The 16,120-nt window shown below is 36.5% G+C and overlaps 1 protein-coding gene across 2 annotated transcripts; it reads left to right on the forward strand.

Moving 5' to 3' along the window:
- Positions 1 to 352: 352 nt before the first annotated feature.
- Positions 353 to 7,301, forward strand: LOC131629185 (uncharacterized). Of its 2 annotated transcripts, XM_058899980.1 has the most exons (8): positions 354 to 942; positions 1,034 to 1,094; positions 1,268 to 1,503; positions 2,577 to 2,778; positions 5,734 to 5,871; positions 5,980 to 6,080; positions 6,160 to 6,278; positions 6,996 to 7,301. In XM_058899980.1, the coding sequence occupies exons 1-8, from the start codon at positions 574 to 576 to the stop codon at positions 7,060 to 7,062; spliced, it is 1,293 nt and encodes a 430-aa protein (XP_058755963.1). In that variant the 5' UTR covers positions 354 to 573; the 3' UTR covers positions 7,063 to 7,301. The 2 variants fall into 2 exon arrangements, with proteins under 2 accessions (XP_058755964.1, XP_058755963.1); XM_058899981.1 differs by lacking the exon at positions 6,996 to 7,301 and having other exon boundaries at positions 353 to 942; positions 6,150 to 6,279.
- Positions 7,302 to 16,120: the final 8,819 nt, after the last annotated feature.

Raw genomic sequence — 16,120 nt, forward strand, 5'->3', positions numbered from 1 at the left:
TATTTTACCATGTGTATCTAAATACATCATATATCAAATTACTTTTTGTTATAATATTTTGATTTCATAATTTTTCATTGTATTTTTCTAATAAATATGAGTTTTTCATATGTATACTAAAAAAATTATTTCGTCAATATTAAAATAAATTCACCCGTGCGGAAGCACGGGTCTCTAACTAGTTCTTCTTAACAACCAAACATACCATTAATGAAAACTTAATAAATTGTCAAATTATTAAAATATTTTTAAAATTGCAGTAATTACATTCGTTGATTTATTGTGAGTGTAAAATAATTTTTTTTTCTCTTAAAAATGTCCCATTATTTTTTTGAATAAAAACAATAATAATTTTTTTTTTCTCTGTGTTGTTATTCTTTCATCTTCATTGTTCTTCTGGTTCGAGTTTCCACTTCTAAACCAAATCTTCCTACGTTTTCAGCTCTTTTCAATTTCTCCAAAATCTCTACACCCGATTTTTCTCACTCGTTTCACATCAAAACTCATCCCTCTCCGAATTTCAACTCTTCCACAAAATCCCATTCAATAATTCTCAAAACCCTAGCTCATTCCATGGCATCAAAGAAGAAGCAATCGGAAGGCATCGCTTTGTTGTCCATGTACAACGATGACGGTGACGACGAAATGGAGGACGCCGAAGAAGAAGACGCGATTCGCGAGGAACAACAAGATGACGCCGCTGAACAAGCTGCGGAGGAAGATTTGGCAGCCGACACGGATAGAATGGCGGTTGCTGATTCCGGCAACGAAGTTTCCGGTGATGGTTTTACTCCGACGGAGAAGAATAGGACGCCGCAGGTGAACAGATTGTTTTCACCGCCGCAGGAGCAACAACGAGTGGAATTGAGGGTTAGTAAGAGTGCAACTCTTACGATAGTTGATTATGGCCATGATGAAGTAGCAATGTCACCTGAGCCTGAGGTACTTTCTTTTTCTTTGATTTTTTACCTTCTCTTTGGTTAGATTGTATTCTGAAATGTAACTAGTGGATGCTAGTTGTTTTTTGTTGCAGGAGGGAGAGATAGATGGTAGTGGTCGAGTCGTGTTTGGTGACCAACTTCATGTAACCAATGGTAAATTGTTTAGAAATTGCAGTGTGAACTTGAATGGGAATAAGAAATAGGAGTTTTATATTCAATTTTCAGAAGTTGCTATTGCTCTGTTGTATTTGTTCGATTTCATTACTATCGATTTAGGTTGCTTTGTTTATGTCTAGTTTACTATTTAATGTAACATGTTACTGCAGGTGATTTGCTAGATAGAATACCATCAGGAACAGTCCAGGTTTTGTCACCTGACAATCAAGCTAACACTCCCCAATTATCGGAGACATTTAAATCTGATACCTTGAATAATGACGATGTGATTAGACCTGATGATGCAGAGATTGGAGAAGCAGATCAGGATGAGCATAAATCTGTAGATCCTTTGGATAAATTTCTTCCTCCTCCACCCAAAGTTAAATGCTCAGAGGAATTACAAGTAAGTTTTGTTAAAATTGTTTTAATAGCTTTAGCGAATGAATGCCATTTGGGTACATTGTAAAGAACCATGCAGTTTCTGAATTATGGTCTGACTTGGTCCCAATCTAGCATAACATAACATAGTCTTTACTGCCAACAAATTCAATATAAAATGGTTTTAGTAATTAGAGGTCTGTGTTCAACTTTTTTAGCCTATTAAGTACTATTAACTTTCTCTGCTTATTATGATTATAAACTATTATATACGTCGCTCGTTGAAAGGACTTGTTTCACTAATCAATAATCTGGATTTAAAGTTGTAATTTTCACGTCACCGTGTTTTATATTTCCTTTCTTTTTGGCCTAAACTGAAATGTAAGATTAACATATATTGCTTGTGAAATCCTAAATGGCATTTATTTCAATAGTAAATATGCCAACCCACACACCTCCATCGTTGAAGTATAAGCTGTTCTTTTTTTCTATTAATCTTTTCTATTTAGCAAAGGGAGAAGAAGGGAAAATAGTGCTTCTACTTCTATTCACCTTTCTAATAGTTCAAATAATAAGGTGAATTTTAATCCCGTAGGAAACCATGAAAAGGATTGGGATACCTTGGTCCAAATGAGAATGTTGGGCCTAAGGTGTGGAGGGTCAGGGTAGACTATAGGAAACATGCTACTAAGAAAAATAATGCTGAAGGTATGACCTGGCAGAGAAAGGGCCAATTTGGCTGGACTATTGGACATTGTTCTATCTGATTTTCTTTTTCTTCCTTTTGTATTTTTCCTTGTTCATTAATTCAGATTACAAGTTATCCAGTATTTTAATCTCTTATCTCGTTACAAATTACAATCCAACTCTTTTTTCCTAGGCATAGTAATGCAATTCATACAATTAATTGCATCTACTGGGATGGAAAAGTGCTCGATTGTTGTTGCAATCAAGTAAAGCTTTATATTCTATATAGTGGGTAGGAATAAGCTGTTTGTAAATTGAATCTTTTGCTTTGGTGGTTTTGTAACTTTTAGACTTCACAGTTATTTTCCCTTGTCCATTTTCATCACTGCCTTCAAATTGATGTTAATGCAGAGAAAAATAAATAAATTTCTGGAGTATAAGAAGGCTGGAAAAAGTTTTAATGCAGAAGTTCGCAACAGGAAGGACTATCGAAACCCTGACTTCTTACTGCATGCTGTGAGGTACCAGGATATTGATCAAATAGGATCTTGCTTTAGCAAAGATGTGTTTGACCCTCATGGATATGATTCAAGTGATTTCTATGATCAAATAGGTCTGTAATTTCCTCTTCTCTCCCTCTTCTTATCTCAGTGTTATTGGTATTTGTGTGTTATATGTTCTTGTTTTCACCTTAATTAATTTATTAAATAGATCTCATACTAATTGTAGTGCTGGACATGTTTATTAATTCATGTATATTTGCCTGCCACTCAGAATTAAGTTATTGATGGCTGCTTATTCCCATAAGCTTACAGCTGATACAAAGTATATAATATTGCATGCCTCTACTTTATTTTGGAATCTCGTATTAGAATTATTAGTTTTTTGTTGTAGAACTGTGATAGGGATCCGAAATTAAGATAACTGGAAAATGTATTATTGATTGAATTAAGAACTATTATAGAGAATGATCCCTATAGTCCCAGAGCAAGTGCTCCTCAGAGAGGAGATGATTCTCTCTCTGCCCAACCAAAATCATATTGAATATCTTCTGCCTTGCTATTTGTGTCCTTATATAACCACCCTTCCCTTCTAACTTAAGTAGTTATAACCAATTATCTATTAAGCCTCTCTATTGGGCTGAGGCCCAAATCCGATGTCCTATCACTACCGACTGCTAGAAAAATAGCCTTGTCTTCAAGGCTCAGATGAGTAAAATGGCTAGAACAGTTATAACCAATTCTCTATTAAGCCTCTCTATTGGGATAAGGCCCAAATTCGGTATCCTATCACTATCGATTGCTAGATGAATAGCCTTGTACTCAAGGCTGAGATGAGTAAAATGGCTAGAATACATTTTTATCATTTCTAGCTACTCATGTAACCCTGGCATGAGCAGCTTGCAAGTCACCGAAGACCTGTGCATGGACAATTTCAGCAAGACAGCTATTCTTACAACTGACAGAAAGGGAGTAAGTAGGACAATAGGTAAGTGCTGTTACAATACAAACTCTTGAAGCTTGAAAGAAACCCTCCAAGCTTGAATTTCTCCTGTACCCCCCACTACTTGAATTCTGCCAAAAACTCTGCAACAGTAATTCAGAATACGACAATTAACCCCGGGGTTCCACTGTTGGAGACTAGACGAACAGGCTAGAAACATTAGGGACATTTGTACAGTCTCACACCTACGCATTGAGGGACAAAGTTCCAGTCATACAAATGGACAGTTTCAAAAAATGCAGTCATTTTCTTCATACATTGTGCAAGAATCTGGGTTAGCATTGCCTTGTAAAATTGTTGCTACCTCTGTGACCATATAAGGTACCCTTACTCTTTGCAATACAGACGCTTGAGCTTAAATCATTTGCATCAGACCGTTTTTTTGCCTCAAAATCCCATTATGTTTCTTCATTTGCACTGTTTCTGACCTTTTTAACGATAACGCCTGTGTTGCTTGGGTTCCCCTATCTGCCCCAACCATCTCCACACGCTAAGTACAAAGCACTTGCTCATAAGAAACCATTGGTCCATGATCCCAATTAAATCGGAGAGGCCTGTTTGAAATAGAAATTAAACAGGCCTACTTTTCAATTCCTTTCTCCCACTTACTAGATTTAGTATGGGCCTGATCCAATAGGGTTTGAGTGTGACCCAACTCACACTCACAGTGTTGTCTGGTTCTATTTCCAAGTTGGGCCTCATCAATGGTCGCAAGTTGTGCACGGCTTGTTCTCCTCCAGTGTTGTCTGGTTCCATCGTTTGTTTTTTATTCTCCCATGCGTCTTCCTCTTCCAACATTGCATCTGTTTGGAATTCCATTCCCCTATGCTCTTTCCTAGCATTTGTTATCAAAAACACACTCCAATTAGAGCTATGTTTCTCTGTTGGAATATGCCCCAAATGCTTCATCATCTCTGTCCTCAGCAATTGATGAAACTCCAACTTAAAGGGTTTGACAAACTCCTCCAATCTTTTCATTCTCGCTTCAATTGTGTCATACCCTCAGCCAGTGCTTCTAACACTTCTTCTTCCTCAAATGCTGGCACTTCCTTGATAATCCGGTAGGTCGGACTAATAATAGGGATCCAAAATTAAGATAACTGGAAGATGTATTATTGATTGAATTAAGAACTATTACAGAGAATGATCCCTATAATCCCAAAGCAAATGCTCCTCAGAGGAGAGATGATTCTCTCTCTGCCCAACCTAACCCAAAATGTTCCTAACATAAATTATATTGAATGCCTCCTGCCTTGCTATTCGTGTCCTTACATAACTACCCGTCCCTTCTAGCATTAGCAGTTATAACCAATTCTCTATTAAGCCTCTCTATTGGGCTATGACCCAAATCCGGTATACTATCAAACTGTTTTCCTATTTTCAAGATATCTCATGTTAGAGTAATTATGATAAGCTTGGTGAAGTACAAATGTACAATTGATCATTCTACATATTCTGAATATCAGTAAGTTTGAGAAATCAAGACTTCTTTTGCTGCACTATATTAACAATGCCTCTGATATTTGCTTTTTACTCTCATCCTGTAAGACTTATCTTTAATTTGTTTTCAGTTTTTCCTGAGTTATTGTTAGTTACTCAGCTAGGCCAGCCGGCACCTCTGTTTCAGTTTGTTATAGTTACAAAGGGTGTATGTTATTCCCTTGATGAATGTATGATAAGAATCCTATATAAAGTATAAACTCTTGTACTATTTTCTGTTATAAACAATCAAATACAATTTAGAGAATATTCTAGAATGAGTTTGTGTATGTATCTCGTATACCATTTCTAAAACATCCCTTTCTCCTCATTACAAGTTTTGTTGGTCTTGACTTGGCAAACGAATATATGCTTAGTTTAAGCTTCTATTCTCGGTATGTCATGATTATAGCATGATCCATTGGATGCAATCAATGATTTGCCCATTAGTTTTAGTAAGTGAATATTGCAAGTACTTTTCCTATTTCAACTATTTTATTGTTATTAATGTTAGTGATGTTGCAGCCATTACTGATTTTTACATTACTTTCTCGTTTGCTTTTGTTTCTTATCTTAAACAAAACAGAAGCTGATATGAGGCGGGAAAGTGATAGGAAAGAGCAAGAGAAGAAGAAACCACAAAACCAGAAGGTTGACTTTACTTCTGGTGGTACACAGCCAGGAATTGTGCTTGGTGCTCCCAGGATCAGCATGCCTGTTACAGGTATAGAAATCACCTAGTTTATTTGTGCAGTGTTGAAGCGTTTGCTTAGAAGTCATTTTTCAATATATGTTCCATTCTTATGGTGCTTTGATGTTGACTTTTGCATAGGCGGCCCTGCTACAACTACAGGTGGTTTGCCTTTGGTGCCTCCTCCAGCTGATTCTATTAATCGGGATGGTAGACAGAACAAAAAATCAAAATGGGATAAGGTATTTATCTAATCTAATGCAAATGCAACTTCAGTGACACTCATCATCTTAATGCTTACTAAATTCTAGTGAATGACAGGTGGATGGGGATCGAAAAATTCCTCTGCCCTCTGTGGGGCAAGATTCTGTATCTACAGCAGGGGCTCATGCAGCAGTTTTATCTGCTGCTAATGCTGGCAGTGGATACATGCTATTTGCGTAAGTTGATCGACAACCTTGAACATTTTGGTTTCCCTTTCCCATGTGTTCTTGTTGAGACATTTCTTAGTATGTTTTACCTCTGATCATTTAGAATACTTCACATTTACTTAAAGTATGCTAAAGTCTAAATCAACTTTGAGATTCACGGGTCAGCTTTGTACTTTTTCAAAATTTTAAACTGTCATCAATACATGCAATATTCTCAGTGCACTCAACAACAACAACAACAACCAAGACTTATCCCACTAAGTGCGATCAGCTACATGGATCAAATTACGCTATAATATTCTATCAAATACCATGTTTCTATCCATTTTGTCAAACTTGAGATCTTTGGTAATTGTTTTTCTTAATAGTTTTTCTAGGTCTTCTACTTCTAGTTCTAGTTGTTTGATTACTCTCCATTTGATCTACTCTCCACATATTTTCTCTCTACTTGGCCAAATTACATAAGTCTATTTTCGACCCTAACAAGTTAAATAGTTTCACTTCTCTGAATTATTTATGAATTCTGTTTCCTATTTAAAAGAATTTGCTTAAGATTCTGAATTATTTAAGATTCTGTTTCCTATTCAAAGTTTTATGAAATCAAAATCTTCTGTTTAACACCTTCCTTGTTTATTGTCAATGTTACTTCATAAAGTTACGGGTCATTTTTAGCTACTACTACATTAAACTAAATATTGACAATACAATTACAATGCTCTTGTACAGGCAGCAAAAACGACGAGAGGCAGAGGAGAGAAGATCTAGTGAAAGGAGGTTGGAAAGAAGATCGTGAGCCATTTATTTTGGTCTGTTGTAACAAACATTGTTGTAAGCGGGGGTTGAGATTTTTCTGCGCAACATTTTTGCATTGCAGCATGGATAATGATACCACTGTATATTCTCAAAAATGAAAAGAAATTTACTGATTCAGCTGGTCTTGATCCTTTATTCCTATGTGACAGCAGGATTTATTATTTATTAAAAAAATCCTATGAAATAGTTGTTCCTGTGATCCCTCAGGTTGATTGGTTAGGGCTTGTTGTGTTATCTATCTCATTGCTTGCATATTTTATTAGTTTATTAGTAGTATTGCCTTAAGGAGGTTGCCCTTCTCACCCTTAGTAGTGAAGAGTCATTTTATGAAAATTTAAAATTGCCCTTCACTAAATTGGAAGTTACTTCAAGACGCGCTTCATATACACCATTACTATTTTGTAAGTGAGTCACTCTCATTTTAAATTTTTTTAAAAAAAAAATGTGAATGGAATTTTCTGTCTCCAATTTTCAATGTTGCTCCAAATCTAATGGTTGGTATGCAATAAGGAACAATGATCTAGCAGATAAATAGATATATAGTAAAATCTAAAGGTTGAAATTAATGCTGAATAGAATCAGCAGAGAGAATGCAGCAGAGGATCCAAATTCAAAAAATAAATAAATTGGGAATATACTTCCGAAAAGTAGGAGAGAAAAAAGAATCACATGAAATGGATAAAGGTGCTAATTATGAACTTTCTTGCATCTATGTTCTAATTAGGAGTTAATTTGCATAGTATACGCATTAATATTGAAACTATCTTTGGACCTAATTGACGGATACTGTCGGGAAATGAATTTATGCATAATACAAAAAAAAAAAAAAGAATTTTTGTGACAACTCAATTAGGAGATTACAATTTCTGGTAATCGCTAAACATTATGTGAAGCAGAACTACAAAATGTGTATGCTACACTTCTCTATGAAGGTGTCTCAGAATCATTGCACTCACAACAAATGGTGTTTTTGTTGGATAAAGTGTGGGGTAATGCTATTACCACCCTTAAGGTTACTTCCACACTATTGTGAAAAGACTAAAATGTCTCTAGCGTCCGGAGATGTATCTTCGGACGCATCTTTTTTACACAACTAAAGCAAAACTGGTGAGAAACTCTTATTATGTAAAAGATTGATTCGGAGATGCACCTTCATATGTACAAAAGATTGATCCAAAAATGCATCTCTGAATGCACACCTTATCGATTTGTTAAAGATTTTATTATTATTGATTTAACAATATGATTAGGTAATTTGTTTGACAGCTGGATGAAGATTAATTCAAATTTAAATGGAGAATTAAATTTGAATTTAAAATGAAACAAATCATATCTTGTTGGAGAGATTTAAGGAACAAATAATATCCAATAGAATTTACATCAATTCTGGACAAAACAAAATCAAATATCCATGAAGAAAATCCCAGAAGAATTAAGCTATATAAGGAGCTCTTTTCTAACTTTTAAGACACGAATCATACATGAATATTAATAGAGTGTAGAGTTCAAAAGAGTCTTTGTTTTTATGTACACCACTATGCTTTAGTAACTTGGCATTGTAGGTTTGTCTAGTTGAGTTGTAAGATTCAACATCACTCATAGTTGTGATTGAGGTTGATCACTAGGGTTTAGTGAGTGAAAGTCCACTTGGGTTAGTATTTAAGAGAAAGTGAGAGGGGATCTCCTCATATTTAGGAGGAGACCTGAATAGAAAGTCATTGGATAGTGTTAGGAAAGACATAGGATAACATATGGTTTGCCATTATCTGTAATACTGATTGTACTAAGCTACTAATAGTGAATTTCCTTTTGTTGGGTTGGAAGTCAACCCTTCAGACAAAAGGGCAGGTTACATCGAACTGGGTTATTAATTGCTTGTATTATTTACTGCTTTTTTGATCCATTGTCTTCTGGAAATGTTACTGTCTTACTGGTGTAATTTGTTGGACCAATTGTTCTAACATCTAGTTCGACATCTGTCCCCTAAGGAACAAAATTTTAATAATAATCATCCCAGAAAGAAGGAATGACTTCTAACAATTAAATAAACAAAACAAACTCCATCCTTTAATGGAGAAGGATATACTTTGTGGAAAGAGAGGATTATACTTTTTATAGTGGAAATGAAATTTGATATTTGGAAATTCGTAAATAATGGTCATTTTGTTTCCACACATCAAGTTAATGGTGTTGTGGTAACCAAAGAGGAAGATTATTGGACAAGATAAGAAAAGGAAAAAAGTTCAACAAAGTTTGAAAGAAAAGACTATCATCACTACCGCTCTTGACATTAATGAGTTTTTGTATGTGTCATACCCCAAAATTTGCCCGCCATATTTCAAGATATTTTAGCTCCTATGATCATCAGATACTCCAGGATACACAAGGATTGGGCATGAGGTCCTCAACTAGGGTTTGGCTCCTTTTTAAGGAAATGAGATTTCTGACACCTCAAGTGGATTTCATGGCTTCTTATATGTTTCAAAGAATCCCCATATTAATTTTTAATCCTTGGTTCACAAGATTGCTCAATCTATCGCTCAGAAAGGTCGACAATCGACTACGCTAGGTCAAAAGTCAACTATGATCAAAATGCAGTCAAACTTCAAGGTTTTTGGTCAACATCAAGGATTTGAGGTTACATTCATCAATTGATCAAGACTTGATCATGATTCATCAAGAAAAGCTCAGAAATCATCAAAAGTCCAAGTTTCAAAATTAGGGTTTCTAAGCAAAAGTCAACTGAACTTTGACTGATCATATCTCCCACATGGTTCATCAAAAATTTCCCAACCAAAGCTCATTCTCAAGGAAATTAAATTCTCTACAACTTTTATGTTGGGCCCAAGGTCAAGAAATGCTTCAGCATAAGAGATATTAGCCAAGACATTATAGGTTCTTCTAGAAGCTCGCAAAAAGCTGTTTTTTGTCAGGAGCCATATCATCAAGATAAAATCCTCAAATGCAAAAAAGGTTCCAAAGTGGCTTGTAGAGGACATCTTGGGCTTTCCAAAAAGTCCTAGAACACCTTCATTGGATAAAAATTGAGTGAGTTACGATTGTCAGAAGTTGGAGAAATTTGAGAAAACGCATGAAACCCTAAATGAAGTATCTTGCATTTCCAAGTAATGGGCCATTGTTTTTGAACTATCCACGTGATATTGAGATCATTAAGGGCCCAAAGACTATTTGACATTTATTTTATGGTTTTATTCTATTTATTTTTGGATTTATTTACTTAAATTCAATATAAATCAAATAAAATCAAAAAATAAATCAAATTAAATACCACAAGATATTCCATTCATTGAATCAAAACTAAATTCACATATTGAGGCCAATGACACGTTAAAAAAGTTGTGAGAAATAGATTAAGACTTGATTTAGAAAGTTCCCATATAATTTTCAAAATCAAATCTTTTCTAATTAATCCAATTCTTTTTTTTTCCAAAACTCTTAACCCTAATCCATCCCATATATATACCTAACATATGCTCAGCCACAGGGGACGAAAACCCTAGCCACAAAAAGTGCCCTGAGCTTGCAAAGAAAATTTCAAGAAACTTTGTATTTTCATACTCCTAATTGCAGCCCTTGTTAAGAGCAAACAATCGTCACAACCTCCTCACCAGGTAACATATAGTGCTAATGGACCATTAATATAGTCCCATGATGTGTAGAATATCAGTTTCATGTTCATATTATCATATGCATTTTTATTTTTCGTTCTTCATTATCCAATGCATATTAATCGAATCTAATGCCTTTCACGAGTTCATGATGATGTTTAGAGAAGTTTAGAACCAATCAACTGAAGCTTTGATGCACAGGTCGTGATCCACCATGGTTAGGGCAAAAGGCTCTTTTGATTCGGTTTCATGGATCTAGGCCACCATCGGTTAAAATAACCCCACCATTGCGTTTATCGGCCTTTGTTTAGTGGTTCTGGGCTGCCCTTTTTGATTTTACTAATTGAATCATGCAGTTTGAAAAATTCAATGATGTTTGCTACGGAATATTTATGCAGAAATCGTAGCAAATTGGCGTTTCTTTGGTAGCTAAATTATGTGCAGGTTTTAAAGGTGAAAAGGTTGAAGAAGACACGCGTGTCACTGTGTAGTTGGCCGGTCAAAAAGTCATCCACGCATCTGGATTCTGATTGGTTGCGCATGGATTTCTTTTGGTTCACATGTTTTTTTTATTTTATATTTCGTTTCCATTATACAAACGAATTGAACATGCAGAAGAGTTGGTGGGAGGCGATACTGTTAACCATGTTATTTTATTAAAAAATGTTGCAGGTTTTCACTTCAGGTTTCGATACACCTATGCCACACGTGACCACGCTACGCCCTCACACAAGAGCCGTGAGATCTTCCAGCATTAGATCTGACGTTCACAAAGATGTTGCTCTATCATAGACCTGCAGAGCGCTCCCACACAGGATTATGCGCCCTTTGTTTTGAAATTTTCTTAGTATTTGTTTGTTTGTTTTTTTTTCTTTTTCTTTCTTTCTTTTCACTAATTTAATTAACTAAAACAAAAACCAACAAATTCAGTTTTAATTATTAGATTAAAAAAAAAACAACCAAAACAAAAATAATTTTTAACTTAGTTTATTTAACTTTAGGTCTTTTAATTTATTTAATATTAATTTAAGTTAAGAATTAATTTAAATTTAACTAATTTAGTAAATCAGGTTTATCTTTTCAACATGATTTTAATTAGGTTGTATATGAAATTTTGTAGGCTTATTATTAATCTTGTAAAAATGTTCTCCCTCGCGATTTTCTTTTTCTCATCTAAAACTCTATGTATGGCGCATGTATGTTCATCGCTTTTATTCAAGTATTAGAATGTAAATAGGTCAAAAATGTAAATATTTAAATGAGTCGCTTTACTTTCCTGCACTTTTAATTTTCTTATTTTATTACTATATCGCTTAGATGTATGCCTTAGGATTTGTATGATGATACAAGATAATGCAATTAATCGCTAGCTCACCATAAATCAAGATAATTAAATACTTGAATCCAATACACACTTGCACTCACTCACCCCTAGGGTACGCCCCTCTTGGTTGCCTTTCGAAATAAGGTCGTGTCCCTCGAATGTAGAGGTACCCATTAGCAAAAGTCCCTCGATTAAAAATCATCGCCAAGATCATAAGTCCCTCGATGACCCACGATGTTGCCTGCGATGATATGATCTAGTCCCTCGAATGGTTGCCTACGAAACGATGATTGTCCCTCCGAGTATTGCTAAAGGTACCTCTATTTGTTGCCTTCAAACGACCTCGATGACTCATCGATGACCCGTACGTCCAATATAAACAAGGATTTCCTACTCCTATATAGTATGGATAATCCTAGGAACTGTAATAAGTATAGAAAAAAGACCAATTAGTTAGGGTAGTGCTCTTAATCTGCCTAGCTCAACAAAAATATCTTTTCAATGCTCTTTCAAAAAACTAAGGCTACGCATTTACGCTAAAGTCCTTATGCCTCTTTTCAACTAAAAAACAAACAAACATGAGCTAAGCAAGTTAAGAGCCCGTAGATAACTACGGATGAAAAGGGTGCTTGCACCTTCCCTTTTCATAACTTACCCCCCGAGCCCGTTTTCTTTTAAAAAAAGGTCTTTTTCTGTACTTTTTACCTTTCCTAACATTGGACAAAATAAAAGTCGGTGGCGACTCATGCTCACCGCAACATTGTTGCTTTTAAAAATAAAAGTCAGTTCACCGAGTTACAGAACTGGCGACTCTGCTGGGGATTCTTTAAAGAGGGGTTTAACTTAGGGCTTAGATCACTAATTTGTTTGTTTGATTGCTTTAATTTTCAAGGTTGCTTGGGTTTTTATGGAAGATGAGTCCTATAACCGGATTTGAGTGCACTTTAAGATAGGAGCGGCATAGTCATGGAGACCTCCCTTGTGCATGCTTGGGATTGGTCAATATGAAGTTCGCACTTGAGTTAGGCCTCCACTGGTTATTGTGTACCTCTTTTGCATGAGAGAGGTTTACGCATGTATCTTTGGGTGCGTCGGAGCTCAAGGACCTTTAGTCACCTTCAACCCATCTTAACTTTTAGGAACATAGTGGGAGGGCTATTCTTGGTGCATGCCAAGTTATGGTCGCGACCCGATACTATAGCTCAGATAGGTTTCTTCCTAAAGTATCATTGCGTGGTATGCATGTATCATGTTCGAGGGTGCTTTAGAAGGGGCTGACAATTCTGGGTCACTGGTAGAACCCGTTGCTGATATCATCTTTATCCATAGAAGTACTTTTGGAGAAGGGTAGTCACCTGGTCATACTTCATGCAAGCCTTTAAACTTAAGGACTCTTGTGTGACTTGTATGTTATCTAACCCTTTGATTTCCTTGCAGGTTTTTCTTGTAGGACTCGTTTGTCCTTACTACCTTATGTTTTGCCTGATGCATTGCACTCGCATAACATCATGACATCATAACATCATAACATAACATATCAACTAACCCTTTCAAGGATCTTAGGGATTTAGGGTGCACAATTTCAGGTGCTCTTACCAAGGACTGGATTCCTATCTAGGGGCAAGAGGATTTATGTTCCTCTGGCCATTTGTCTTCCAATACAGAGACTCAGTACCTATTAAGGGGCAAGAGGATTTATTTTACTCTAGCCATGTTCCTTCAAATTCAGAAGTATCCCGAATCAGAGGCGATGACCCACTCGATATGGTGAGCTTGATTCCCAAAGAAGGACGTTCCAAGACAAAAGTCAAAATTCTTCAGACGAAGCTGTGACTAATTCAATGTCTAAATGTCGCAAACTAAATTTCCTGAAAATCCTTGAAAAAGTTGCATCTGCATTCATAACATCGCATCACAGGTTTCTACCACAGGTTTCTCACCTCCTCGCTGTTTATTTCAGCATCATGAATCTCGAACAATCAGTTAAGGATCTCCAGGCTCAAAATGCCGAGTTCCAAGCCTTGATTCTGAATTTGTCCAAGGGGCAAGAAGAGCTGAAAACCATCCTTACCAAGAAGAAGAAGAAGAAGGGCAAGAAGACTCTGGGGAAAAGGCTTAGACCGATCTTGCAACTCAGGGATGCCGAAGCCTCTGAAGACAGTGACGAAGATGAGCAAGATGATGATGTTAGTATCAAAACTGATGCAAAAAGTAACCATGATTCTGCCAAGCCCGCCAAAGAAGAAGAGGACTATTACCATGAGGATGAACATCCTGATGACAAATACAAGTTGCTGGAAGAACGTATGAAGGCTATGGAGATCCAGAAGGTACCTGGACTAGACTTTGAAGAACTAGGACTCGTCTCAGGGGTTGTCATTCCTCCGAAATTCAAGACTCCGAACTTTGCTAAGTACGATGGAGTTTCTTGTCCCAAGCTGCATTTGAAATCATATGTGAGGAAGATTCAACCTCATACTGCTGATAAGAAGCTATGGATCCACTTTTTCCAAGAGAGCTTATCTGTAACTCAACTTGAGTGGTACTATCAACTGGAGGGTACCAACATTCGTACTTGGGAGGACTTGGTTGTTGCTTTCTACACGCTATACCAATACAATGCTGATCTTGCGCCGACTCGCATGCAATTACAAAGCATGTCCATGGGACCTAATGAATGCTTCAAAGAATATGCTCAGAAGTGGAGAGACCTGGCTGGCAGAGTTCAACCTCCTTTGGCGGATAGAGAGTTGGTGGATACGTTCATGAACACGCTGACTGGTCCCTTCTATAGTCACTTACTTGGGAGCTCGTCTTCTGGATTCACAGATTTAATCTTAACTGGGGAGCGCGTTGAAAGTGGTATCCGAAGCGGAAAGATTCAAGTAGCTACAACTTCCAAGAAGCCATATAATGGGAAGAATGAATCCAACACCATTGGAGCAGTCCTGGTCTCGGGTCAAGCGCCAACGCAACAACAATGCAATAATCAGCGCAAGCAGAACGCACCCAAAAGATAATTCACTAAGATCAACATGACTCTGGCCGAAGTGTTACCACGATTGCTGAAGGAAGGGCTGATTGCATTAAAGGATCCTCCTCTAAAGCCTAATACTTCATCTCATCAATATAATCCCAATGCAAAATGCGCTTATCACTCCGACAGCATTGGACATGACACAAATGATTGTTGGCCATTGAAGAACAAAATCCAAGACATGATCGATGCTGGTGAAATTGAGTTTGATCCTCCTAAGACTCATGTGCCCAATCATGACAAGACTGCTTAACCTCTATAAGGAGGACTTTTAGATCATCAGTTTTTACTCACATTCGCAATTTCTATTCTGTTTGTTTAAACATTTGAATTATGCTAGACATTATTTATTTTAAATAATCATCATCAATGCATTGCTTATGTTTGTCTTGAATTATTTCTTCTCTTATTAATACAATAAAATTTCGTTTTACCTTGTTTCTCTTTATGATATTCAACTCTCGTTAAAACTGTGAGCCTTTCGAGGGAGGATGACGAAAACGATACCGCAACCTCACACAGTATGCTTTTGAACGGACTATGCTGACGATGTACATGCATTGTTTCAATTCCTAAATAGTGGAGATATAAGGATGTTAATCCCTCGTCAACCCTTTTGAGCCTAAGGCGTAGGAGTTTTCTTTCTCGTACAGATTAAAACCCTTAATCTCAACCTGGGGCAGGGTAGATTCTCAGTTGACTCAATTATGCCAGTCGTTATTTAACACAATCAGTGATGGTTCCCCAAAATCATAAAGTCAGACAGTCAATGTCCATAAAAAAAAGAGGAAAGACCGCTAAGTCAAAACCGATGAAGGAGGCTTAGCGAAAAGAGAAACATCCCGCTGACCGAAACTCCAAAATAAACAGTCAGGCAAAAGTTAGGGATAGCAAAGTAAAAAAAAAAAAGAAAGAAAGTCACCACAAATCCTCAACAAGAAATATTACAAGAAAATAATGATGACTGCCTTTGCAAATAAACTTCTGGGTTTTTGAACCATCACCACTGTCAGTGTTACAATTTCAAACTTTTTTGGAGCTTCAATGC

The sequence above is a fragment of the Vicia villosa genome, unplaced genomic scaffold (assembly GCF_029867415.1).
Source record: "Vicia villosa cultivar HV-30 ecotype Madison, WI unplaced genomic scaffold, Vvil1.0 ctg.000534F_1_1, whole genome shotgun sequence".
Taxonomy (NCBI): Eukaryota; Viridiplantae; Streptophyta; class Magnoliopsida; order Fabales; family Fabaceae; genus Vicia; species Vicia villosa.

Coding starts and splice junctions, on each gene's coding strand:
- LOC131629185 (XM_058899980.1), top strand. CDS start 574: ATGGCATCAAAGAAGAAGCAATCGGAAGGCATCGCTTTGTTGTCCATG. Junction 5,872..5,979: donor GATCAGCATGCCTGTTACAG/GTATAGAAATCA, acceptor ACTTTTGCATAG/GCGGCCCTGCTACAACTACA. Junction 6,081..6,159: donor AAAAATCAAAATGGGATAAG/GTATTTATCTAA, acceptor AGTGAATGACAG/GTGGATGGGGATCGAAAAAT.